The sequence below is a fragment of the Pempheris klunzingeri genome, chromosome 3, assembly GCF_042242105.1.
Source record: "Pempheris klunzingeri isolate RE-2024b chromosome 3, fPemKlu1.hap1, whole genome shotgun sequence".
Taxonomy (NCBI): domain Eukaryota; kingdom Metazoa; phylum Chordata; class Actinopteri; order Acropomatiformes; family Pempheridae; genus Pempheris; species Pempheris klunzingeri.
In genome coordinates, this window is record NC_092014.1 from 728,445 (window position 1) to 754,503 (window position 26,059).

The following is a 26,059-nucleotide window of genomic DNA, read 5'->3' on the forward strand; positions in this document are numbered from 1 at the left end:
GAGAGTCACCATGCTGGAGCCGCTCTAGCTGGTCCTTCCTCTAACTACACAGGACTGGATGTTCAATCTCACTTTTAATCACTTTTTCTGCTCAGTTTTTATTTTTGTTGATTAGTTTGTGTGATTAGGCGGAAGGATCTGCAGGCGCCGCAGCAGCTGGAGACGCAGTGCCGCCCCACGGTGCGTAAAAAGCCTTCCGCCGCGGGAATTAGACCCCGGTCAGTCACGACTTTAAAGCGGCGGAAATCCCCCCCACAGTACTCGGTTGTCACGGTAAATCCCCTCCACACTCAGAGGAGACTCTGCCGGGGTCACCTGCGCGGTGCTGCGGCCCGAGGTGGCTGTGAGCGAGGCGGCGGGAGCGAGCGGAGGAGCGAGACAGCGACACGGCGGCGCCGCGGAAGGCGAGCGAACAGCAGCGGAGAGAAACCTCCGGCTCCTGCTGACATCTTTACCCCCACACCGGAGCCGAAACACGGCCAGTCCGAGCGCGGAGATGCCGGGGATGATGGACAAAGGCTCCGAGTATTTGGGGAAAGGTCGTTCAAACGGAACCAAGAGTCCGTCCAACGCGTCAAACGGACATTTTTCTGACGAGAGCGGCAGCGACGACGAGCACGGTGAGGATAGCCTCGAACAACGTCGCTCTCCGTGTGTGTGTGTTGTAAAAGGCCAAACTGAGGATAAAACATGTGGTGTGTTCGCTGCTGCTGTTTTCCAGATGTGGGGATGCGGGTCGGAGCAGATTATCAGGCGAACATCCCGGAGTTCGAGCCCGGTGAGTCCGAGCTGGAGACGGTGGTAGCCTCGGTACGGCAGCAGCTCCGGTGGGTCAGACTGGAGCTGCTGCTGACACACACACACACACACACACACACACACACACACACACACACACACACACACACACACACACACACACACACACAGTGACCGAGGCTACCCACAGTCTTCTCCAACTGATGAGTGATGAAGATGTTAATTTATTTCATTAACTAATAATTCTAATTATTCTGTGGAGAGACAGAGGAGAATATAATTAATAGAAGTAAGTTCGAATGATTTATCATTAAACTAATAGTTTCTAAAGGCCAGTATTTAGTGGCATCTCTCTTTAAATCTGTTTCTTTTTTTTAGTAATTTAATTTAGATTTCTATATAAACGTGTTAATGTTCCCACCATGTGTATTAAATGTTCTGTGGTGAGGGAGAGGAAGGAGCTGTGGGCTGTAATAAAAATAATTAAATCATAATTATATATAATAAAAGGTTTGTGTGGATTCTGTAAATCCTGCACAGATTAGATTTTATTATTATTCACTCTTAATTAGTATATTAATGCTGAATTGATATAACTGATATGAGTATAAGATGATTGGACCGAACATTTTCTCTACAGACTGGCTTCATTATTTATCCTGTAGTCTATAATATAGTTAGAAATACTTGAGAACTTCATGTACAACATCTTATCACTACACTGTTTTCTGACTGTAATCCATCACTTCATCACTCTACTCCAGTGAAATCTCTCTGTTATATCTGGATTGTTTCTTCTATTTATATTCTCTTCTACTTCTATAGGCACCTGTTGTTCTTCTTCTTTCCCTCTCCAGTGTAATAAAGGTTTATCTTATCTTATAAGTATTCAGTATTTCTGCTCCATAAAGTCCAGATCATCCACATGTTCACTCTCTGATAGGGGCCAAACTACATTTCCCATAATGCAACTCAACAGCCTCTTTCACTACTTTGATGTAAAATTGTTGGAATGGCCCTTTAACCCTTCTGGTCCTGCAGGTTCCACCAAATATGGCGACAAAGACAGCGGAGGGATGCTGGTCTGGTCCCCGTACCACAACATCCTCGACTCCAAGCGTGAGTAGTGTCCTCCGCGGTCCTCCTTCAGGTCCTCAGATCAGTCAGGTCCAACTCTGCAGTCCTCCATCAGGTCCTCAGATCGGTGGGTCTAACTGTGTGTTCTCCTCCACAGTGGATGAATACATCGCCATCGCCAAAGAGAAGCACGGCTACAACGTGGAGCAGGTGGGTCCTCACGCTCAACACGCCACACGTCTGTTTCGGCCTCTGTCCGCTGCCACGCTTCTCCCCAAAACGACCTCCAGAGTTTTCTGGAGGGGGGGGGTCACGTTTTCAGGTCGTCCGTCACGATTTTGTTAACGGAATAACTTAGGAACACTTTGATGGTATTTCTTCAAACTTCACACAAACGTGGGCAAAGGTTAGGTTAGGGTCACTGTGACCTCACAAAAATCACCAGACTCCATTGACAAAAACATACATTTATAAAGGAGTTGCTGGTGTCGATCAGTCAGTCTGTTTGTGTTATTGTGATATTTTGGTGTTTTAAAGGGTTAATTCTTATTCAGTGCAATATTTATAAAACACACAATAACACAAAGAAACCAACCAACCCAAGCAGCAGCAGAGCAGCAGCTCCTGTGTGCTGTTCTCTAAAATCCCTGTTTTAGTGAATGTAGTCTGGTGTGTGTGCTGTTTGTGGTTAAACCAAAAGGATCTTCCAGGTCTCTCTCTGTAGGGATCCTTTCCATGATGCTGTCACACACTTAGAATAACACTCTGAGCCTGTCAGTGGATCAAACAAGCTCTTTTAGTGCCCTTTAACAGGTGTTTATTTTATTTAGTTTCATGCATGAAATCTGTGATCTAAAATACTTAACATAACATCTGTCTACTTTAATGTGTGTGTGTGTGTGTGTGTGTGTGTGTGTGTGTGTGTGTGTGTGTGTGTGTGTGTGTGCGTGTGTGCAGGCCCTCGGCATGCTCTTCTGGCACAAACACAACATCGAGAAGTCTCTGGCCGACTTGCCGAACTTCACCCCGTTTCCAGACGAGTGGACGGTGGAGGACAAGGTGCTGTTCGAACAGGCCTTCAGCTTCCACGGGAAGAGCTTCCACCGCATCCAGCAGATGGTGAGCAGCAGCTCCTCACACAGCGTGTTCATATGTACAATCATCACTTCATTACAGTGATGGAGGCAGTGCTGGGAAGTATGGGGGGGGGCACAAGTTCGATTCTGAATGAAAATGGATTGGGTGATGCTCCCAGAATTGTTTTCTCTCTCCACCTCCGCCAACTGATGCAGAAAAAAAGGGTGTTATTTTGCTCTCTTCAAAGTCACCAGACTCCATTGACATAAACAGTCATTTTACAGGGGAGTTGCAGGTCTCTATCAGTTTGTTTGTGTGTGTTATTGTGTGACTTTGGTGTTTAAGGCCTAGATTAGATCCAACACAACATTTGTGTAGTGAAAAATAACACAAAGAAACTAACCAGTCAAGGCAGCAGCAGACCAGACACTCCTGTGTTCTGTGAGGTAAAATCTTTGTTTTTGTGAATGGAGTCTGGTGGAGTGTGACAATTAATTTGCTCGAGTGCTTTCCTGTGATTTATTTTAGTTTTCCTTTCTTTACTCCTCTGCTTCTGTCCAGCAGCTGAAGCCACTTGTTACTTTTCAGATTAAAGGTTTTTACATGAAAAAGACCTCAGTCGTCTTCGCTCTCGTTGGCTGTAAACTTCCCGACTTTGATCGCGTTTGTCTTTGATCAGCTGCCAGACAAGTCCATCTCCAGCCTGGTGAAGTACTACTACTCCTGGAAGAAGACCCGCTCCAGAACCAGCCTGATGGACCGACAGGCCCGGAAACTGGCCAACAGGAACAACCAGGACGACAGGTAGAGACTCACGGGGGGGGGCTCACCGTGCAGAGAGGGAAAAACAGAACAAAGCGTTAAAGCGGCCTGAGACGAGCAGGCTGAGCTGTGGGTTCATTCTTTACTCTGACCCCCAGTGGATCCAGTCCAGTCAAACTTTATTTAGAAAGCACAGTCAGAGCACCAGACAACAGGAAGTTACACGGCCGAGAAGACCAAGCAGTAATAGAAAGAGCAGGACAAGTCAGGGAATACAAATGAGGTCCGAGCCGTGATTTTCAGTCAGGCGGCGTGGGGGCAGCCTAACATTCAGAGTCCGGAGCTTCAGCCTGGACGCTGGGCCGACCAGAAGCAGGACGTGGGGCTGGAGCCCATTCAGTGAACTGGAGACAGAAAATAAAACTGCAAACATCCAGTCAGGCTGAGCTGAGAGCAGCTAAAAGACAACAGCTGGATCTGATCACTTTAGATAAGGACAGGAGGAGGACAGGAGGAGGACAGGAGGAGGACAGGAGGAGGACAGGACTTCATCGGACTCTGGGCCAAGCTGGAATGTCCTGATTCGATGCCACTGAGGAGGTTCACACACAGAAAAACATCCAAACACATTTAAAAGTGTGAATAAGAACTCTCTCTCTCTCTCTGTGTCTGTCTCTCTCTCTCTCTCTCTCTCTCTGTGTCTCTCTCTGTGTCTCTCTGTGTCTCTCTCTCTCTGTCTCTCGGCTGTTTTTGTTGTCGTTACCGTAGCGACGAGGAGATGGAGGCCAACCCCATCGAGGCCAACGACAGTGACTACGACCCCAACAAGGAAGCCAAGAAAGAGGTATGTGACCTCACGGGGTCATGGGTCACACTGTGCTCTAATGTGGCTACGTCACCATGGTAACTGATGATTGTTGACGTTCAGTGTTGGACTCTAGCATCGCGTTGCCATGGAGACCCACAGCATTCAGTGGAAAACCTGTAATGTTAACGCTCATGACGAGGCTCAGCGGGTACAGACCTCTGAGGGTCAGGGTGCTGTGGTGGCTCCTGATTGGCTGCTCCTGATTGGCTGCTCCTGATTGGCTGCTCCTGATTGGCTGCTCCTGATTGGCTGCTGAGCAGAGAATCTGCTCCATTTTCAAAGTCAATGTTTTCCAGAGTAAAATCCCTGTTTTAGTGAATAGAAGGGCTGTTTGTGGTTAAACCAAAAGGATCTTCCAGGTTACTGGAGGTGTCCTTTAAATGAAGGTGTAAACTATTTAATTATTTCTCTGAACAACTTCAGCTATTCACCAGTGTTCAGTCAGTGGGCCTCAGGACTCGTCAGCTAACGGCCGTCTGTCCTTCCTCTCCAGCAGAACCAGGTGGAGCCGGTGGTGCCGGGCTCTAAGGTGGCTCTGGGCCGGCGGGAGCACCAGACCCTGCAGCACCGACACCACCAGCGATCCCGCTGCCGCCCCCCCAAAGGCATGTACCTGACCCAGGAGGACGTGGTGGCCGTGTCCTGCAGCGCCTCCGCCGCCAACACCCTCCTCCGTCAGCTGGACATGGAGCTGGTTTCCCTCAAGAGACAGGTAGGAGTCCTCCTCCTCCTGCTCCTCCTCCTGCTCCTCCTCCTCCTCCTCCTCCTCCTGACAAAACTGAGGCAGAATGAAAAAGAAAATGTAAATCAGGCCATTAATCCTCCATCATCCAGGTTTGAGTAGATCTGGGTGAGGAAGAGTAGGTGAACATCTGAGACATGGTGCTCGTACCTTCAGGGTTATCACTAGAACCTCCTTCTGAGAACAGAACCTCATAGAGAACCTGTCTGTTCTAAGGTTCCTTCAGTCTCTCAGTGATCCACTGACAGTCTGAACATCCAGGGGTTCATCCTCTGCAGACAGGAGCTGCCGTCTGAACATCCAGGGGTTCATCCTCTGCAGACAGGAGCTGCTTAGTTTTAATGGTGCTGACCCCCCAGCGGACTCACTCAGAACAGGAACATGATGAGATGGAACCAGGACACATTTTAACAGGACTAGTCAAAAGATGGCGTCACAGCAGCCTGACTGTGAGTCCCTTCACAAAGGCCTCTGCTGCTTCAGGTTAGCTGGTTAGTGTGGTAGTTAGTGGTCTGGTAGTTAGTGGTCTGGTAGTTAGTGGTCTGGCTTTAGTCGGCGTTAATCAAAGATGGCTGATTGATATGTTCCGCTGGGCCGCTAACGAAGGAGAGGAAGATACAAACTAAAGGAGTCCTCTTCATCATTCCACAACGCTCAGTGAGGAAATAAAAACCTTTCTGTTTTTTAATCCCCCTCCAGCAGAAGATGAGCGTCGAACCAAACCAAACAATCTTACCAAGAGGGCCATTTAGTAGCTTCTCTGGAGCTTTCTACTGTGTCACTGCTTCTGATACTGAACATGTTTCATTCAGTTTCTCCGAGAACTTTAAAAGCATCCTGTTGACTGAAAGACGTCCGGACAGTGTGCTGAGGCGGTCAAAAGCTCTGGGCCTTCAGTGAGAGGGATTAACAGTGAGGACAGATGAGAGACACCTACAAACCATCTCATCAGCGTTAGCGTTAGCGTTAGCCTGTTGTCGTCAGAGCCAAGACAGTCTCAGAGTTTGTTTTATTCTGCTGAAGAAAACTTTATCGACAGAAACTCACCAAACAGCCAGAGAAGCTCACTGATCCTCACTCCTCAGCTGTGGACGGACAGTGTTTGAACTCAGGTGAGAGCAGGTGTGTGTTCAGGTGAAAGACCCCTGAGTCGTCCTGTGTGATGCCTGTCCAAAATCCTGCTCTGCCCCCTGGTGGTGACTCCTGTGAGGAGCAGGAGGGGAAACACTGCTGTTTTCTGTGTTTGCTGTTTTTGTTTTGTATTTTCTTAGTTTTCAGTAGATTTCAGTGTGTTTTCAGTGTGTTTTCAGTGTGTTTTCAGTATATTTCAGTGTGTTTCAGTGTGTTTTCAGTATATTTCAGTGTGTTTTCAGTATATTTCAGTGTGTTTTCAGTGTGTTTTCAGTATATTTCAGTGTGTTTTCAGTGTGTTTTCAGTATATTTCAGTGTGCTTCAGTGTGCTTCCTGCTAGTCTAGCTCGACCTCAGCAGGGTGTTTCTGTGTTTCAGGTGCAGAACGCCAAACAGATGAACAGCGGCCTGAAACACATGCTGGACTCCGGGATCGAAGAGTTCAGGCTTCCTGAGGTACGAAGCTCAACATTAAACATGTCGTCCCTTCATCTGAAAGTGTAACTGCACCATTAACCTCCGTTATTAGTACTTTGAAGTGTGCTCTGAAGTACTTTAAAGTACTTTGAAGTGCTCTGAAGTGCTCTGAAGTACTCTGAAGTACTTTAAAGTACTCTGAAGTACTCGTACAGACTGAGATGACACTTTTCTCTCCACAGTCGGTTCTGTGGATGCTCTGTGTAAACGTGTTGACCTCTTTGTTCCCGTAGTGTAACCAGAAGGTGAACGCCCGCTGGACCACAGACGAGCAGCTCCTGGCGGTTCAAGGTGAGCTCCGTCACTGCAGGTGACCAGGAAACAGCTTCTCCGACCCAAACAAACAGATATGATGGAGAATCATCTGAAGTCCTCAACTTCTCCCCAGACGCACCAGATAAAAGATCTTCTGCTGTGTGTTTTGGTCCTTCAGGTGTCAGGAAATACGGAAAAGACTTCCAGGCCATCGCCGACGTCATCGGTAACAAGACGGTGGGCCAGGTGAAGAACTTCTTTGTGAACTACCGCCGGAGGTTCAACCTGGACGAGGTGCTGCAGGAGTGGGAGGCCGAGCAGGGAACACGAGCTCCCAACGGAGACAGCGCCACCTCTGGAGAGGAGGGGAAGAACAGCTCCACCACTCCGTCAGGGAAGAGCACCGACGAAGAGGACGAAGAGGTGAGACGCTAAACCGCTCAGAGTGTCTGATCACTTTTATATTTATAGAGTTCAGACAGATTTCAGATGTTTGTCTCCATGTTTTTGTAAACACAGTTGGCGTTTAGTCCAGTGACTGTGTGACTGGGGGGGGGGGGGCATTTATTGAACAACAACCCTAGTACTTAAATATGAACTTTAAGAACTTTAATACTATGTGAAAGAAGCTGCAAAAGCAGATAAAACAGCCACAGGATGCAGTCCAGCAAACTCTCTAATTATTCATCCAGCTGTGTCTCACAAGAGACTGAACCTGGTTCCTGATGGCCATTTTACTCTGGTGGTTATTAAATAAACCTCCAGCAGCACCAGTGGACTTCATGTCCTGCTGAACCCTGAAACATCGACATGATTTCTATACCTGGCAGCTCTGTCGTTAAATAAAGTGAACTGAACTAAAAAGAAGGGTAATCAAGTCATTTAGAAAATGTTCTCTGATTAAAGGTCTGAAACATTCAGATCGACAGTTCAAATCAAAGTTTTTAGGAGCCTTTAAGGAGAAAATGAAATATTTCTGTCCAACATTAGAGAGCAGGCAGAGACCGTCACCCATCTTCAGAGGCCTCTGGACGTCAGCGGATGTTAATGTGACATACGGGAGATAACGAGTCACTTTGATGAAGTTTGAATGTTCTCATTCACTCTCAGCGCTAGAATGTTTTTTTATGTGAGTTCCCTTTATGGCCCCGCCTTCTCGTCTCTGCAGGGTCAGGTGACCTCCTCAGGTGCGTCTCCCGCTGCCTCCTCTTCTTCTTCAGCTCAGATTCCGGTGACGTCCAGCGCCGCCGCCTCCTCCTCCTCCTCTCTTCACCAGCCCCCTCCCCTCCTGCGGCCCTCCCTTCCGGCCACGCCCTCCCTGCACCGCCAGCCGCCGCCCCTCCAGCAGCAGGCCCGTTTCCTGCAGCCCCGTCCCACCCTGCAGCAGCCTCCGCCGCTCATCCGCCCCTCCAACCCCCTGCCGCCCCGCCTCAACCCCCGCCCACCCGCTCCCATGACCCTCTGCGGCAACCCGGGGGGGTCGGGTCCAAGCTCCACCCAGCAGCCCCCTGGCCTGGCGGTCCACCAATCAGAGACGTCCTCGTCTTCCTCCCTCCACTAACGTCAAGTTTCCGATGAAGAGACGGAGGAAAGAAAATATTCACTCTGAAGCTGCTGCTGCGTTCAGGTCCTGTGGGAAAATCTGGGACTTTATTCTTCAAACGACAGATTTTCACTGGTTCTCGTCAGCTTTTCTACTCCTGTCAGACGTGAACATAAAGGTGACACATTTACACAAAACTAAATCCAAAATCCAAATCTGTGTCAAATCTTATTATTCGGCGAACAAAATTTTAGGGCTTGAAGTTTGTCTTTCCCACAGAACTTAACACAAAGCGTACCTGCCGGTCGATGGACACCTGGTTTTCAAAGGTTTTGTAAAAGAGTTTGATCAGAAGTCATTGAGTCTATTAAGGCAGAGATATGTGGCGTCCCACAGGGTCCAACTCTGGGTCCCGTCTTATTCTCCATCGTTTTGCATTAAACCAGAAACGCCCTCAAATGGACAACATCTCAAAGCCAGTCTCACAAGCAGCTCAGTAGATACTAAAAACTGGATGTGGGATTATTTTCTACGGCTGAATAAAATAATCCCAAATTACTTTGAATTTGGAACTTGAACCGTTGTTTCTTACATTAAGAAGCTCAACCTTTTAGTTGATTTCATTGTTACTGTCGTCTTTATACCTCTCTTGTAGATCTTTAGTTCCAGAACTGAAGATCTCAACAAGCACCGGCTGTACTGGTGTAAAGGTATATGGAAAAAATATACCTGCTCCCCAGAGGACGAACCCTTTTGATTATAATTACTCTCAAGTCAAGTCAGTCTTATTTATAGAGCCACAATCATTTACAAACTGTGCTGCACATGACCTTAAAGCCTGGATTCAAGTCAGGAAAAAGTTGAGACTGGTAGTTTTCTGTTAAAAGAATCAGATCTGATCCCAACTGCCAACATATTAATCCTTCTCTGTCCGTCTGGTTCCAACTGAAGACATAAATCTTTAATTACAGCTCACAAATTTATAGCTTTGTGTCTAAAGGTGCAGTCTGTAGGATTTATTGGCAGAAATGGAATTATAAAGTTCAGAACTGTGTTTTCAGTAGTCGTGCTGTTATTTTGCACAAGAAAAAGCAAAAGGAGAACGCATCCTTGTGGGCCACCGTAGCTTCTCAGAAGCGAGGGGTGAGGTGAGGGGATTCAGCTGGTTGTAACCTACAACCTCATGGCTGGATGCCACTAAATCCTACAGACTGCACCTTTAACAGTCATTTCCTAAAACAGCTGCTGACTGTAGTTTCTGAGGACAGAGGAAGAATATCACAGTTCACAGTCTGAGTCTGAAAATATCGAACATCAGCAGACTTTTGCTTCAATGTCGTGTAACGCTGTGTTCGCGCTACTAGCTAAAGCTAAGCGGCCGAGCGTGGCGGCTACATTGACGACGCTGAGGTGGTGCTGAAGCGCTTGATAACGCCGTTATCGTCACGGGCTTGTGCACCTATTAATTTATCTTTACCAGCAAGTAAACATGATTCAGTAGAAATACACAGAAGCTAATGTTAGCTAGCATAGCGTCTGCTAGCTGAGTAACACACTACCACAACTTGCAATTGTGAATTAAAAATGTACATTACATTACGAGACGTGTGTATTTTGGTTGTTAATGTAGCTCAGGGAGCTGCTAACAGCAGGAGTGAAGCTAAAGCCTCTGATTGGTTGATGCTCTTCAGGCCAGCTCAGCTTTACTTGCAGCGCGTCACGCCGTCAGGTAGCGACAAGCTTCGGGCAGATTGTCGCCTCGTGTTGCAGCTTCCATTGAAAAGCTCGTATTGTGAACACAGCGTTACTGTCGTCAACCAACATGGCGGCGTGTCCATGGTAACGGGCGTCGAATAACCTCCCCGACAGCCACGATGTTTGTGCGACAGATGGAGATCAAACCGAGGGCCTCTGTGTCGTGGACAGTCTGCGTCCATCCGGTCAGCCGTCAGTCGGTGGTTAAACGACTGTACGTCGGCTTTTTCCGTTGATTTGATGCTTTTTGAAAACACTACAGCTTCACCCAGACGTCCTTCAGTCTGCGTAACAACGTCTGCATCCCCTCACTGTTCTGTTCTGTTCATGGTTCTGTTCTCTTCATGGTTCTGTTGTTCGGCTGGATTTTCTCTGAGTGGCTGTTTTTCCACAGGAAGCTGAAAACCTAAATTTCTTCATCATCTGAACAAATGTGCCGTCAGTCTTGTCATTATTTATTCTTCCTCTTCCTGGTGCTACCACTTTGGACTTGGTGTAAAAAAAGAAGAAAAATCATTGTGAAAGTGCTCTTAACGCTTTTCGGACACTCGTGTATCACGGCATTAAATGTAACTGGAATCATAGAGTCCTTTGAGTTTCAGTAGAACTTGTAAAATATATTGCTGTAAAGGTGAAGCTGCTGTGTCTCTGTTCTCATTAAAAACTACATTTGTACCATCGCACTGTTTCCATAGTTCAGTTTTCATAGGCAACTTTATTTATACGTCACATCTCATTCAGAAAAAGACCTTCTGAGGTCACAGCCTCAGAAATAAAGCTTCAGACTACAGCCAACACATGAGTAAGAGTCAATTCATAACAAACGTTAACACAAGACAGTTTTCATAACGAGCAGGTTTAGACTCACCTTTAACAGGTAGAAACCTCCACCAGAACCCAGCTCCTTCTGCTGCACCGATGGACTGAGAGAGAGGGAGAGAGGAGGGAGACGGCTATTCAAAGCCACCAGACTCCATTCACAGAAGCAGTCATTTTACCCCACAGAACACAGGAGCTGCTGGTCTGCTGCTGCCTCGACGGGTTAGTTTATTTATGTTAGTGTGTTAAAAAAATACTGTGGCGGATCTGAATGAATCGTTTAAAACACCAAAGTCGTCCAATAACACAAATAAACTAAATGATCATGAACAGGAAGTCCGGTGTAAAATCACTGTTTTTGTCAATGGAGTCTGGTGGCTGTGAAGAGAACAGCTGCTTCTATATGATATTGTACAAACAGGTCTCATGTTACATGTATGGAAAATGTTAATGTGCAAAGTAAGCGCAGTGTGGCTGTGGTGGAGTACAGACATGTAATCAGTGCTTCTGATCTGTCAGAATATGAACAGGAGCATGGCTGTCCTGTACCGGTTTGGACTTGAATGCAGTGTTTCTGCAGAGGGGTGAGTCACTGCACTCCCCCAGCGGGCTGCAGCAGGTTGCTGATGCTCACTCACTTCCTGCTGTGAGGATTTCCTCTTCCGCTGCGGCTGCTGTATCGACCACAGATAATCGATCCTCATCGGTCATATCGCTCCGTGAATGTTTGGAGGACCGGACAGAGTCCTCACAGTGCAGGTAAGACAAGAATCTGGGATGAGCCCGCGCCGCGTGTGTGTGTGTGTGTGTGTGTGTGTGTGTGTGTGAGAGAAAGTGAAAGTAAAAACTCTCCGGTCTTAAACCCGCTCAGAGGGGGAATAAAGGCTGTTTGAGAGGTTCAGATGCAGAAAAACTGTGTGTGTGTGTGTGTGTATGTGTGTGTGTGTGTGTGTGTGTGTGTGTGCGTGCGTGCGTGTGTGCGCGCGCGCGCGCGTGGGCATCATCAGCACGTGCGATGCCTCTGACAGGAGCCGCTCTGATAACGTGTGTTACTTCAGGTGCTTTTTATCTGTACCTCCTACCACCTATATAAGTATATATTTATATATATATATTTATATTTATAGGTATGAATGTTGGTATCAGCGTCTTAAAAACAGAAACAGATCTAATCCTAGATTTCCATCCGGTGTGGGGCTTCATGCTGTTTCCTTGTTTCACTCAAACACAGAAAAATGTTCATGATTAACTGTTTTAACTGTTAAACAAAGACAAGAAATCAGCGAAATGGTTAAAAATATTGATATTGCTTAAACAGGATGTAAAGAGAGGGGGGGGGCACCAGGCCCACCAGACTCCATTGAGGAAAACAGTCATTTTCCCTCACAGAACACAGGAGCGGCCCGTCTACCGCTGCCCCAATCATGTAGTTTGCTTTTGTTATTGTGTGTTGCACAAATATTCTGTCGGATCCGAAATAACCCTTTAAAACACCGAAGTCACCCAATAATACAGAGAAACTAATCGATCGAGAACAGCAGCTGAACAGCAGCTCCGGTGTAAAATTACTGTTTTTGTCAATGGAGTCTGGTGGCTTTGAAGAGAGCGATATAACAGCTGTTTCTATTTCACTGAGCAGCTTGATATAATATTCCACCATCATATGCTAATGTGCAAAGTGACGTTAGTTTGGCTGTAGTGGAGGAAGTGGGACACCCCTGCATCAGTAGATATAATCTAGTGATGCTCACCACGAGTTTCTGGGTCCAGTCTGCAGAATCATGGCCTCAGCAGACGCACCGCTGGGAGGATCTGAGGCGTCCAGTCTGCAGGCCGAGGAGTCCACGAGGAGGCTGAGGTCGACGGGCGCCGTGGCCTCCTGGGAGTCAGAGCTCACCTCCGTCCAGCACTCCCTGAAGTTCGTGTTGCCGCTGAAGGAGGAGTTCGTTTGTCCGGTCTGCAGAGGAGTCGTTCTCAACCCTCAGCAGAACTCCTGTGGACACATCTACTGCTTCCTCTGTCTCCAAGGACTGCTGTAGGAGCCAGTCCGCCTTAAAACACACTCTCACTGACTCAGTCCGCCTTAAAACACACTCTCACTGACTCAGTCCGCCTTAAAACACACTCTCACTGACTCAGTCCGCCTTAAAACACAATCACACTGACTCAGTCCGCCTTAAAACACACTCTCACTGACTCAGTCCGCCTTAAAACACACTCTCACTGACTCAGTCCGCCTTAAAACACACTCTCACTGACTCAGTCCGCCTTAAAACACAATCACACTGACTCAGTCCGCCTTAAAACACAATCACACTGACTCAGTCCGCCTTAAAACACACTCTCACTGACTCAGTCCGCCTTAAAACACAATCACACTGACTCAGTCCGCCTTAAAACACAATCACACTGACTCAGTCCGCCTTAAAACACAATCACACTGTCTCAGTCCGCCTTAAAACACAATCACACTGTCTCAGTCCGCCTTAAAACACAATCACACTGACAGACTTTGTGTTTCAGGGAGGGGTCGTCTCCATCCAGCCCCGTGTGTCCGGTGGAGGGAGCTGTGATCACACCAGCTGAGGTCAGCACACACACACACACACTCACACACTCACTGTAATTATATAATTATGATTTTCTCATAAAGAATTTACTTCTATTTCATACTTTTTAAAACTCATTAATGACTTCTGACGACATAATCTATATAAATAAAGATTGATTGATTGATTGATTGATTGATTGTCTTCACCGCTCATCCGTTTTAGAAAGATGACTCATTTTCTCGCTCCGCAGGTTTTCCAGGACAACTGCTGCAAACGAGAAATCTCCAACTTAGAAGTGTACTGCACCAACTTCCCAGCATGCACCTCTGTGGTCACATTACAGCACCTGCAGGTACGTTATGAAGCAGCAGCCCGGCCTCAGTGGGCCAACACACCTGCTGGTCTGGGGTGGCTCAGGCCCTCTGTGGTGGGATCGCCATCTCTGTTTTGGTTTTTGCAAACGACTTAAAACACAATCTCGCTGACTCAGTCCGCCTTAAAAGACAATCACACACTGACTCAGTCCACCTTAAAACACACTCTCGCTGACTCAGTCCACCTTAAAACACAATCACACTGACTCAGTCCACCTTAAAACACAATCACACTGACTCAGTCCACCTTAAAACACAATCACACTGACTCAGTCCACCTTAAAACACACTAATAACACCAATCCTTCATGTGTTCTGATCTAATGGGTTTTGGGCGTATGGCTGCTTTCTCAGTGACAGGTGAGCTTTAAAGGACTCACCTGGCGGCTCAGTGTCACGCCCCCTAGTATCCGTGGCAACAGGCCCACGCTGAACACTGGACTCATGACGCTGTGGGACGTGTTTGTTCTTCCAACACTTCGTCCTCTGCAGGAGCACCAGAGGTCGTGCCAGTACGAGCGGGTGCGGTGCCACAATCCAGGCTGCGGGGCGGCGCTACAGAGGAGGCACCTGCGGGAGCACCTGGCCGACACCTGTCCCCACCGCACGGAGCCCTGCCCGCACTGCCAGCAGCCGCACAGACTCAGCCTCATCCAGGTGAAGCCCTGTCCAGGCTGGGTGGAGCTGCAGAGGTTGTAATCCACTGGGTTCAACTCACAGTAGGTCCACTCACCACACACCAGGCTACATTCACTAAAACAGGGATTTTAGAATGTAGCTGCTGGTCTGCTGCTGCCTCAGTTTGTGTTCTTGTGTGACTTTGGTATTTTAGGAGGTTTGTTCAGATCCAACACAATATTTGTAAAACACACAATAACACAAACACACTGACTGATGGAGGCAGCAGCAGAGCAGCAGCTCCTGTGTCCTGTTCTCTAAAATCCCTGTTTTAGTGAATGTAGTCTGGTGTGTGTGCTGTTTGTGGTTAAACCAAAAGGATCTTCCAGGTCTCTCTCTGTAGGGATCCTTTCCATGATGCTGTCACACACTTAGAATAACACTCTGAGCCTGTCAGTGGATCAAACAAGCTCTTTTAGTGGACCTACTGTGATCAGGTGCAGTTGTCCCAAAGGATCACGTTGCAGCCATTGCAGCCCGTTTGGTGTCTGCTGGCTGAGGTGATCTACTGGACCAGTTCCAACACTTTTACTACCTACCAGTCACTCAGACCCAAAAAACTGTAAAAGAAAAATAGGCCTCAGGTTTATAAATACTGGAGTTCTCCTTTAGCAGCCAGTTGTAGACAAACTATCCTGCTACAGGTGACCTGGTGGTCCAGGTTTCTTACATATCGCTGCTCAGAGTCTTTGTGAGGATTTCTACTGTGACACCAGAAACACACGTGGGAAGCTGTTGGTGGTCTGACTGGCTCAGCTGTCAGTGTGCTGAGTCCTGCTGATGTCTCTGTCTCTGTAGGATCATGTGCAGAGCTCCTGTCCAGAGGTGGAGGTGGACTGTCCCCACAGCTGCTCCAGGAAGGTTCCCAGACACGAGGTGAGCTCACGAGCCTGCAGATGCAGAGATCAGACCACTTTGGCTGGTCCACGCGTGTCTGAGGACAACTGAGCCGCTCCTGGGAAGCTTCAGGCTGCTGTTTTAGTGCAACCAGGCATCCAGGATTCAGACCCTAAGCAGACCTGCTGGCTGTCTGGAGCGGATCTACAGGGTGAAACAAGCGTCTGAGTGAACACATGAGATGACGCCACCTGTATTTCAGTGGAAGAGTGTGAAGCCGTGTGTTAGCTATGCTGCTAACGAGTAGCTTTAGTTTAAGAAGGCAGAAATCCTCCTGTTAAAACCTGTGATTCACATATTCAGACTTCAGAAAGCCGTAAATGACCAATCAGAGTGAAGTTTTCCACAGAGCCAGCCAATAAGTGGCTCTTTGAACCTGTCTCCTCTCCACCAGCTGACGGAGCACGCAGACTCGTGTCCGGAGGTTCGTATCGACTGCTCTTACAAGAGGTTCGGCTGCTGTGTGCAGGTGGGTTCATCTCAGCGCAGGCCGACTCCAACTGAACCGTCCGTGTTCACTGACTCACGACGAGCGCTGTGTCCCGCAGGGTAAGAGGGGGAAAGTGAAGCTGCACGAAGACGCCGCTGTCAATCATCATATGCTGCTGGTCCTGAGGAGCAACACTCACCTGGAGCAGCAGGTGCGTCCAGTAAACTCACCTGGTGTTCTGGTTCGTAACACGTCTGGGGACGAAAGTGTGACATCCAGTGAGACTTCAGGGTGGAGGCAGAGTAACTCCGTACAGGCTGTATTAAGAAGTGGACGTAGCCGCAGGTCTGAAGGCGACTTCTCTCCTGATTTATCAGCTCAGTGAACATTCTCAGTCGCTAGTTTCTACCTGCTGACTAACCAGTCAGACCGGCTCTGATTTTGAAAACAGCAGTCCACACACCAATGAGTGGGTACGCTCTCTTCTTTTATGCAGGCCGTGTTGTGAAGTCAGTGCTGGTTGTAACGGCTGTAGAATAATCAGGATTTAGAGTGGTTCCCTTTAACCCTCTTGTTTGCGGTCGGATTTACGGGGAGTTTTTTGGCTCGTTGACGGGTGGGCAAGTTATCGGCTGTCACTGTGCCACTTAAACCCCCCAACCCCACCCACTCCCCGTCCCCGGGATTTGCAACAACAAAATAAATGATAGACAAACGATACGGTGGTACGTAGATACGGTCCCAGCCCAGAGAGGGTGCGTGGAAACAGAGGTGAACCTCAGATGAGCTCCAGGACTCAGTTGGTCTTTTGGGACTTAATCAGTCAGTAACACAATTTGCTGACTGATTAGTGTTTTCATTGCAGCAGTGTGATACCACTTGGAGACACATAAACCAGGTGGCATCAGTGTTTACGTCCGACTGTTGTCTCCTTGGTCAGGTGGAGGTTCTCCAGGAGGAGGCGCTGCTGAGACAGCAGGAGGTCCAGACTGACAGTTTGCTGCTCACTGGACTGCAGAAGGAAATCAGGCCACTGCTGCAACAGAACAGCAGCCATGAGCACATCATCTCCACAGCTCAGGTACCTTCTCTAAATCCACCACTTCTTCATCATCGTCCTCATCCAGCTTCTTTCAGGGGTTATGAGCATTAAATGTGTCTGAGCTAATGAAACCAAACACTGATTTTAGTGTCACTCTAATATGATAAGCCTCAGAATCAGATGTGTATGAGGATCCTGCAGTCGTCAGTGTCACAGCAGCGTCATCAAACCATGTCACTGTTGTCTATCAGAGGGCTCTGAGCAGGCAGGAGGACGTCCTGTCCGCCGTCCAGCTGGATCTCCAGCAGGTGTCTCGAGGGCTCGGTCCTGGTCTGGAGGAGCTGGAGCAGCTCAGGAAGTCTCTGGATGCTGTGATCCAGGAAGTGTCTGAAACCGAGGCCCTCAAGGAACACCTGGGTAACAAAACCTCTGTCAGGAGCTGTGGAGCAGACTGAAGCAGCTTTTTGTAATCACACTGAATCCTTTGTTGCTCTTTTTTACTCGAGTTGAAAAAAACCTCAACTCAGATGAATGGTCAGGTACCGTGATGTAACGTTGTTGTTTTCCATGTTAGCAAAAATGACAAAGAAAACAAAACTTTAGCTCCCAGCAAACGCCGAGGCTATTATCAGCCAACGTCTGCAACAGAGCTGGTCGTTGTTCCTGACTTCATGTACCTCAGAATCAGCGCAGCGGTTAGCGAGCTAGCCAGCTAACAGCAGCAATCATGCCAACATTAAATTTATGCAGTTTTGAAGTGAGGTGGAAGCCTAGCAATAAAAAAAGAAGCAGTCAGTGCAGTTTGCTTCATGTTTGACAACCTGCAAAAAGCCCTCTCTGATCGGGGCTCAAAGCTCCTGTGAAGGCTTTTGTAACTCCTTCATTGTTTCTGAATGTTTTTAAAGGAGAAGGTAGGAGTGATTTTACGTCTCCACACACCCCAAAATCAGTGTTTCCTTTTGCAAGAAGACGCAGCTTGCAGTCCAGGATGAGGTTTGACTTTTAGAGCTACATTTCAGTGAATGCTTTTGGTATTTTCAGGCACTTTGGAGGAGAACCTGAAGCACCACTCGGGGCTCCTGGAACTCCACGCCGCTCAGCTCAGTCATAACAAGCAGCACCTGCAGGAGCTCGAGGCCACGTCCTACGACGGCAAACTGATCTGGAAGATCGATGACTTCAGGAACAGGAGGGAGGCTGAGATCAAAGGTCATCCGCCGTGTCTGAGCAGCGTGCCGTTCCACACCGGACGCTGCGGCTACAAAATGGCAGCCAAGGTCTATCTGAACGGGGACGGAGAGGGAAGAGGGACTCACCTGTCCCTGTATGTTGTCCTGATGCCGGGAGACTTCGACGCTCTGCTGCCGTGGCCTTTCAGACAAACCGTGTCACTGTCCGTTCTGGACCAAAGTGGTGCCGGGAACCACCGCAGTCTGAGCTTCAGACCAGACCCGGCGTCTAAAAGCTTCCAACGACCCGCTGCCGGGTCAGTCAGCAACGTCGCTGTTGGATTTTCATGCTTCGTTCCCCTTAACAAGCTGGAAACTCCCCAGAAGTCGGAATATGTGAAGAATGACACGCTGTTTGTCAAAGTCAAGGTGGACATGGCCGGTTTAGAGCAGCTGTGAGCTTCTGAGATGGTTTTTGTTCTTACTCATTTGACGAAGGACACTGTGGTATAAACTAATATGATTTTCACTGTGATCGACTTCTTTTCTGTCGTCTAAATAAGTTGAAAGAAGTAACAAAACTTTGCAACTTTAAAGGAGTAGTTAGACATTTTTAGAGAGACGTTTATTCTCGCAGTAGTACTGCTGTAGTAGTAGTAGTACCCTGAATTTCATTTACACCAAATTATCTGTAGAACTAAGCAAAATAATTGAACACACATGTAAACATGGGGATGTTAATACATGAAGATCATCCAGTCCAGTGAAAAGAAAGGTTATGTATAAGGTAAACGTTAATTGATGTAAGTCCAGTAATCTGATCACCATGAGGAGGGCATCATGGGATCAGGACAGATCAGAGCCGAACAATACTTGAGCAGTTTTAGGACGTTTTCTTTTAAATTATTGCCTCGTGTTAATGTTTCAGTTCAGTTTCAGTTCAGACTGCTCGGCAGGTACCGTTGTCTCGGCTGTGCTGCTCTGTTCATGTTTGTACTTCAATGTCCATGAAATGTTCTTTTCTTTTCCTATGATCCTCCATATATCATGTCTCCTAGCAATGCACACTGCTAAACAACAGCTATAGTCAAATGAGCATTCACTTGGATGGACGTGGATAAGACCGGGTGTAATTTAGACTAAGTTTAAGTTTGGTTGGTGCAACTGATTCAATTCAATTTTATTTGTATAGCCCAATATCACAACAGTGTCTCATAGTGCTTTACAAAGTTCACTGAAATAAACAAGTGTAAGCGAACTGATGTAAAGTCCATCCTAAAGACTGGACTTAACAAAGACCGGCTTTTCCTTTTGGCTTTCAGATCATCTCAGGGATCGTTTGTGGAGGTCTGACTGGCACAAAGTGTAGAAACTAATAATTATTTAATACCCATTATCTGGAGCTCGCAACTGTGATTACCTGTGAACCAACTACTGGCGCTCAGAGCGAGTGATTAAAGTCTGTTATCAGTGTTTGATGATCAGCTGATCTGTAGCTATGATATGAAAACCGTCTATTATTAATAATGAAATCATTGTCTTTGGGGAAAGGAAACTATTTGTATTTGCAGACACCTTTCTAATGCAGGTAAAGTTCTGGGGTGCTTTTCCAACTAAACGGTGTCCATTTATCATGAATAAAAGACAAGTCTTAATTTACCATAACTACAAGGGTAACAGGCAGTTATTTAAAGGCACACATGTCAGAGATGGGCCTGTGGGTTAAACTCCTCCGTCTGAGAGGCTGTTTGCCCACATCTACCGTGGAACCTAGTGTTTTCCATCGTTTCCCATTTGCCTTGATCTTGTAACACTCTGTTCTGCTATCTGTGCTTCCTGTGTACGTTTTTCAACTGCGAAATCTCGGCAGTGCAGCAACACAGTGCGCTAACATGCAGAGCAGCAGGAAACTGCCAACACGTTTTTTTAATACAACCACAATATCCACATTCAGTACATGTAACATGCAAGCAGCACAAAGCTACAAACACAGCCAAGCAATATGGATTACAACATGAACTGGATTACATTTCCTACTGAGTGCAGAACAGCAATCACTCCTGTATAAAAGCCCACTAGTGTACACTGAAGTGGTAGAAAAAGATATGATAATGACAGAATGGCATAATTATTGTACAATTTATTGATTACGCGATTATGTCCTTGAGTGGAAACAGCTCATAATCAGTGATCATTAAACCAAAGTCCTTTCTGACCTCATCACGTAGTCATAGTTACACTGTATGTTATATTTCTTTCTCCAGGATGACGGGTTTGTTCTCACATCATTTATAGGTTTTAGGGGGAAACATTAACATCGGCCAGTTGTTCACAGACATGTCGCTGTGTAACATTTAAAGATCTTCTACTGATCTAACCCTAACCCAACATCACAGTCTCAGTGTCGACATCATCAACAAGGCTGCGTCAAGTGAGAGCATCAACATCAGCAAATGTTAATGTGTCTGCAGAGAACAGAACTATTTTACTGATTTAGTTTCACCTCATATTTTGTGTTATTAATCTGAACAGTAATTGGTATTATCACCCTGAGATGTAGTGGAATTAAAAGAACAATTCTTCCCTGAGAACTGCAGTGGAACAGAAATATCAAGTAACAGAAACTCAAGTACAAGTACCTCAAAATTGTACTTAAATCAAGTACCCAGATAAATGCACCTTGTTACTCTCCACCACTGCCACCTAGTGCAGTGATTTCCAGTGACTTTAACCGTCCAGTGATCAAAGATGAATCTATAACATGATTCTGGTGAAATCTATCACTGGTTTATTTTCTAATGACGTCTCACCAGTGAACACAGAGACACTGAGGAAACAGGCCAGCCCAGTACAAACCCAAACCCAGGATACAGAGGCTCAGTGAAGGTGGTCCTGAAGGTGTGGAGGTGGATCAGTGAGTCAGAGGAGACTCTGTAGAAGGACAGAGAGCCGGCAGGACAGTCCAGGTACACTGCTACTCTGTTAGAGGAGGAGGAGGAGGAGGAGGGGAGGTCTGTTCTTATGTTATTGTGCCTGAAAGAGTAACTTCCATCACCACCATCATCAAAGCACTTCAGACTCCAGGACTGATTGTTTCCTCCAAACCAGCAGTCATCACTGTTTCCTTTCCTGCTGATTCCTCTGTAGCTCACTGAGATAGAAACACCCCTCCCCCTCCACTCCACCTCCCAGTAGCAGCGACCAGTCAGACCGTCTGTACACAGCAGCTGAGGCCAGTCCTCAAACCTCTCTGGATGATCAGGATACAGCTGCTCCTTCCTCACCAGTGTCACCGTCCTGTTGTTGTTGGACAGTTTGAGGTTTCTGCTGACTGTGTTTGTGTCCACTGTGAGTTCAGAGGCATCTGAAGACGACAGAATACAACAGCAGTTTATCACCTGACACACCTGATGGGTTTATTTGCTGCTTTATTACTGTTAACGAGATAAAAACTTCAGAATGACTCATAATTATTTCTGGAAGGGAACAGGTGGTTGTCTGTGCATGTGAGTATTATCTGTCTGCAGCTAATCTCACATACTACTACACCGATCAGCCTTGTAGTATATTTTGCATATTTATACCTGTATGTTCTCCTGGTGGTTATGAAGACAAATATTCGACCAGCTCTCACCACAGAAGACAACATTATGTTTGTGACAGCAATTCTATGCAGTGACTGCAAACAGTCATGGTCAAATACTTAAGTTAGGTTGACAGTTATATCAGAAAAAGGGCCGGCATAAGTGGCTGTGGTTGGTGGTTATAACACGTTTAAAAGCTTTGGTTATGTTAGTATAACTATCATATCAGCTGATATAAATCAGGGGGCCGACGTTTGCTCCGCTCTGCCGCTGGAAATAACCCGACCCAGTATACAAAACGTGTGTTCATCCAGTAAATCAGGATGAATCAAAGTGAACACACTCACACTTCCTCAGACCAGGCTTCAGCCTCTGCTCTCCACCATGGTCCAGCCTGCAGGAAGAAACAGGATGAACCTTCAGAAGTGACCTTCATAAACCTTCACTCAGATCCAAACAGTTGCATCTATAAAATCTATAATTCACAGTCAACTGACATGTTTTTATGTGGAATAAAATAATGTTCAATCAGATCCTCATAAATTGATAATCAAACCATGAACCATTTTATTTCTCTTCATTCTTGGTGTTGCGGCTTCCAAAACCAAAACCTTTTAGCCGCTGAGAGTATGAGGTTGGGTCCTCAGGTTCGCGGATTTGTGACGCGCATGGACGCTATAATGATAAATACGCTGGATTCAAAGATGCGTTTTGGTCCATTTATTACAAACAGCACAGAGCTATCACAGGGCAGCAGGGATGGATGAATGAAAACATGAAAAAACCAGCGGATTAAACAGATAAAAATGATGAATGAATAGCGAAGAGCGGATAGCGGTCAACAAAAATTACGGCTACCACCCAACCCTGACTCTCTCCATCTGTGAACCAGGTGAGTGCACGCCTTTATACACACCTCCATACGTGCACACACCTCCTCCCAGGTGAACCACTGCCTCTACAGCTCGCACACACACACCCACACACTCAAACACACCGTGCACCTCATTTCCAATCTGTATGTCTCCTACACTTGGGGAGGAGGTTATTTTGTTCCAGACGATCAGCAGTGACTGACACCTCTGTCCCAATGAAACCATTTTCAGGTAAGTTTAGGTAAAGGTTGTGAGGAGCACTTCATTTAATGTGCATCATCCTTCTACTTACTGCCAGCAAACAAGCAAAGTCCCTAAAGCTATCTCATGTGTTATTTTAAATCTAAAGGGAAACTGACAAAGTCACTTTTGGGACTGAACAGACTGAACAGACCACTGGCTTATACACACATATACATAGCTGGACTCCTGTGGTACATATGGGGTTTAACTGTGAAGAGTTTGTTAGAGTTAATAAGATTTTCATCACAATTTTGATGACAACCGGGCAAACTGCCAACTCCATCTGCTGATGAAGATGTAATAAGGCATGTAAAATGATCGAAAGCTCCAGAACAACTACTAAATGGACCTTCAGCTGAGATTGTTTTGTCATATGATGTTTCCAAAGCCAAGAATGAACTTTGAAACTCTTGATGATGCTCTCAGTGCTGCTGCTGCAGACTGAGAGCCAACAGTCCTCAGCTTGTCAGTGTGACAGAGAAACAGAGTGTGAGCTCTTGTTGTCTGGTCCTACCTGAGAGTCTCCAGTCTCCAGCGTGGATCATCCAGTCCAGCAGACAGCAGCCTCTCTCCTGAGGCTCCTGGATGGTTGTAGCTCAGGTCCAGCTCTCTCAGATGGGAGGGGTTGGAGCTCAGGGCTGAGGCCAGAGCAGCACAGCCTTCCTCAGTGACCATACAGCCTGACAGCCTGCAGACACACACACAATGTTATTTATTTTGTATAATACTCGATTCCTGCTTGTGGCATCACCACCTAAGAAACTGTTGGGGTGGAAAATTAGGGCAACAGTCCTGTAGGACATCGGCAGTAGCAATCATCTCACTTTCAACTCGCTGCTTCAGGTTGCAGCCAGTTACACAGGGCCATTTATTTGTTCATGAACATCTTGACAATGTTTTGGGAACAGTAACATAGCTGGTTAAAAATGAATAAATATTATATATTAATATTAAAAAGGGGGATAGGTTTTCACCAGATATTGAAAAACATAATCTGACTCTTTAATGTTCCACTTGAGCTGGTGTCTAGTTGTGTATGTCTCCTGTGTGGATTTATCACACCTTGTTTGATGAAAACTGCCGACTGCTGCTAAAGAGACACTAATGAGAACAGAGAGACTGAATCAAAACAGTAAAGTTGTGGGTCATAAAAAAAGACAAATAATAATGAGCTGGAAGACACTACCACAGTCCATAGAGCTGAGGGGTAGAGCAGTGTCATGTGGGTCTGTTGGTTTGCCACTATGAACAAGGGCTTTCATATTGCACATAGAAAGTTGATCCACAGCTGAAGAAGTTCAGAGAAAATTGGTACTGTAGTGTTTTAATCACAATCTACACATGACAACATATAAATGTTCATCTGTTGAACAAAAGCTGAATTCTGACCTGAGAGTCTCCAGTGTGCAGTGTGGACTCTCCAGTCCACCAGAGAGCAGCTTCACTCCTGAGTCCTGCAGGTCATTGTTGCTCAGGTCCAGCTCTTTCAGACCAGAGGACTGAGATTTGAGAACTGATGAGAACTCTTGACAGCAATTCTCCGTGAGCCTGGTCTGATTTAATCTGATTTAAAACAAAATAAAACACACTTTCCTTTCACAGTCGAGACCAGAGGCATTCATGCCTGTCATATGTTTGCTTTATCAGGGGTAATAAAATATTAAACAAGAGCATCACAGTGTGATCTGACCTGAGAGTCTCCAGTGTGCAGTGTGGACTCTCCAGTCCAGCAGAGAGCAGCATCACTCCTGAATCATGCAGGTCGTTGTTACTCAGGTCCAGCTCTTTCAGATTACAGGACTTGGACCTGAGAACCGATGAGAACTCCTGACAGCATTTCTCTGTAAGGCTGGTTTGATTTAACCTAGTTAAAAACAAAACAAAACAATTTTTGCTTTATGGTTTTCTGAAATATCACAGATATGTTAAAGATCAGTGAGCAGACTTTAGCATATTTATCAAATGAATTTCTTGAACATTATAATGATTCAAAGTGCAGACATATGATCATCAACAACACAGTAGAAACCAAAGGAACACGTCTGTCATATGTTTGTTTTATCAACACGGATATATGATGTTACATAAAAACATCACAGTGTGATCTGACCTGAGAGTCTCCAGTGTGCAGTGTGGACTCTTCAGTCCAGCAGAGAGCAGCATCACTCCTGAATCATGCAGGTCGTTGTGACTCAGGTCCAGCTCTTTCAGATTACAGGACTTGGACCTGAGAACCGATGAGAACTCCTGACAGCATTTCTCTGTAAGGCTGGTTTGATTTAACCTAGTTAAAAACAAAACAAAACAATTTTTGCTTTATGGTTTTCTGAAATATCACAGATATGTTAAAGATCAGTGAGCAGACTTTAGCATATTTATCAAATGAATTTCTTGAACATTATAATGATTCAAAGTGCAGACATATGATCATCAACAACACAGTAGAAACCAAAGGAACACGTCTGTCATATGTTTGTTTTATCAACACGGATATATGATGTTACACAAAAACATCACAGTGTGATCTGACCTGAGAGTCTCCAGTGTGCAGTGTGGACTCTCCAATCCAGCAGAGAGCAGCTTCACTCCTGAATCCTGCAGGTCGTTGTTGCTCAGGTCCAGCTCTCTCAGATTACAGGACTTGGAGCTGAGAGCTGAGGACAGAGCTTCACAGCTTCTCTCTGACAGATTACAGCCACTCAGCCTGAAGAGGAGTCAGTGATGAAGACATTTCTATGACCTACTTGGTTGAAGAGTCTCGGAGGATATCAAGTGATGGGAACTTTCCACTGGACATTTTTTATTGAGTATATTACTGGAAATTAGCAGGAATTTGTCAAAATTAAAAGATTTTTTTAATATCTGGGACCAATAAGTTACAGATACTAACTTTAGCCATAAATGTACTACATTGCATGCACTGTTTCCATTTATTTGTTTTCTTGCATCT

General features: G+C 46.3%; 3 protein-coding genes across 4 annotated transcripts in view; 2 read left to right on the top strand and 1 right to left on the bottom strand.

The window, feature by feature from the left end:
• Positions 1-251: 251 nt before the first annotated feature.
• Positions 252-11,109, top strand: rcor3 (REST corepressor 3). 2 transcript variants are annotated; one of them, XM_070828330.1, is made up of 12 exons: positions 252-620; positions 722-778; positions 1,801-1,878; positions 1,994-2,046; positions 2,794-2,955; positions 3,593-3,717; positions 4,444-4,519; positions 5,037-5,255; positions 6,801-6,872; positions 7,127-7,184; positions 7,327-7,571; positions 8,317-11,109. In XM_070828330.1, the coding sequence occupies exons 1-12, from the start codon at positions 497-499 to the stop codon at positions 8,707-8,709; spliced, it is 1,662 nt and encodes a 553-aa protein (XP_070684431.1). In that variant the 5' UTR covers positions 252-496; the 3' UTR covers positions 8,710-11,109. The 2 variants fall into 2 exon arrangements, with proteins under 2 accessions (XP_070684431.1, XP_070684430.1); XM_070828329.1 differs by having other exon boundaries at positions 255-620; positions 6,795-6,872.
• Positions 11,110-13,046: 1,937 nt separating this feature from the next.
• traf5 (Tnf receptor-associated factor 5) lies at positions 13,047-18,941 on the top strand. The gene is made up of 10 exons (XM_070828268.1): positions 13,047-13,300; positions 13,789-13,852; positions 14,068-14,169; positions 14,684-14,848; positions 15,668-15,745; positions 16,161-16,235; positions 16,315-16,407; positions 17,137-17,277; positions 17,490-17,655; positions 18,280-18,941. Exons 1-10 carry the CDS (start codon positions 13,047-13,049, stop codon positions 18,864-18,866), a joined length of 1,725 nt encoding a protein of 574 aa, XP_070684369.1. The 3' UTR covers positions 18,867-18,941.
• A 2,025-nt stretch (positions 18,942-20,966) lies between these two features.
• Positions 20,967-26,059, bottom strand: part of LOC139223941 (NACHT, LRR and PYD domains-containing protein 3-like) — a 34,584-nt gene continuing 29,491 nt past the window's right edge. The window contains exons 4-10 of the mRNA XM_070855948.1: positions 25,640-25,813; positions 25,220-25,393; positions 24,800-24,973; positions 24,499-24,672; positions 23,624-23,797; positions 22,339-22,385; positions 20,967-21,771 (exon numbers count right to left, since the gene is read on the bottom strand). Of these exons, the coding sequence (XP_070712049.1) occupies positions 21,203-21,771; positions 22,339-22,385; positions 23,624-23,797; positions 24,499-24,672; positions 24,800-24,973; positions 25,220-25,393; positions 25,640-25,813 (1,486 nt within the window). The 3' untranslated portion in view covers positions 20,967-21,202. The remainder of the gene's footprint in view (positions 21,772-22,338; positions 22,386-23,623; positions 23,798-24,498; positions 24,673-24,799; positions 24,974-25,219; positions 25,394-25,639; positions 25,814-26,059) is intronic.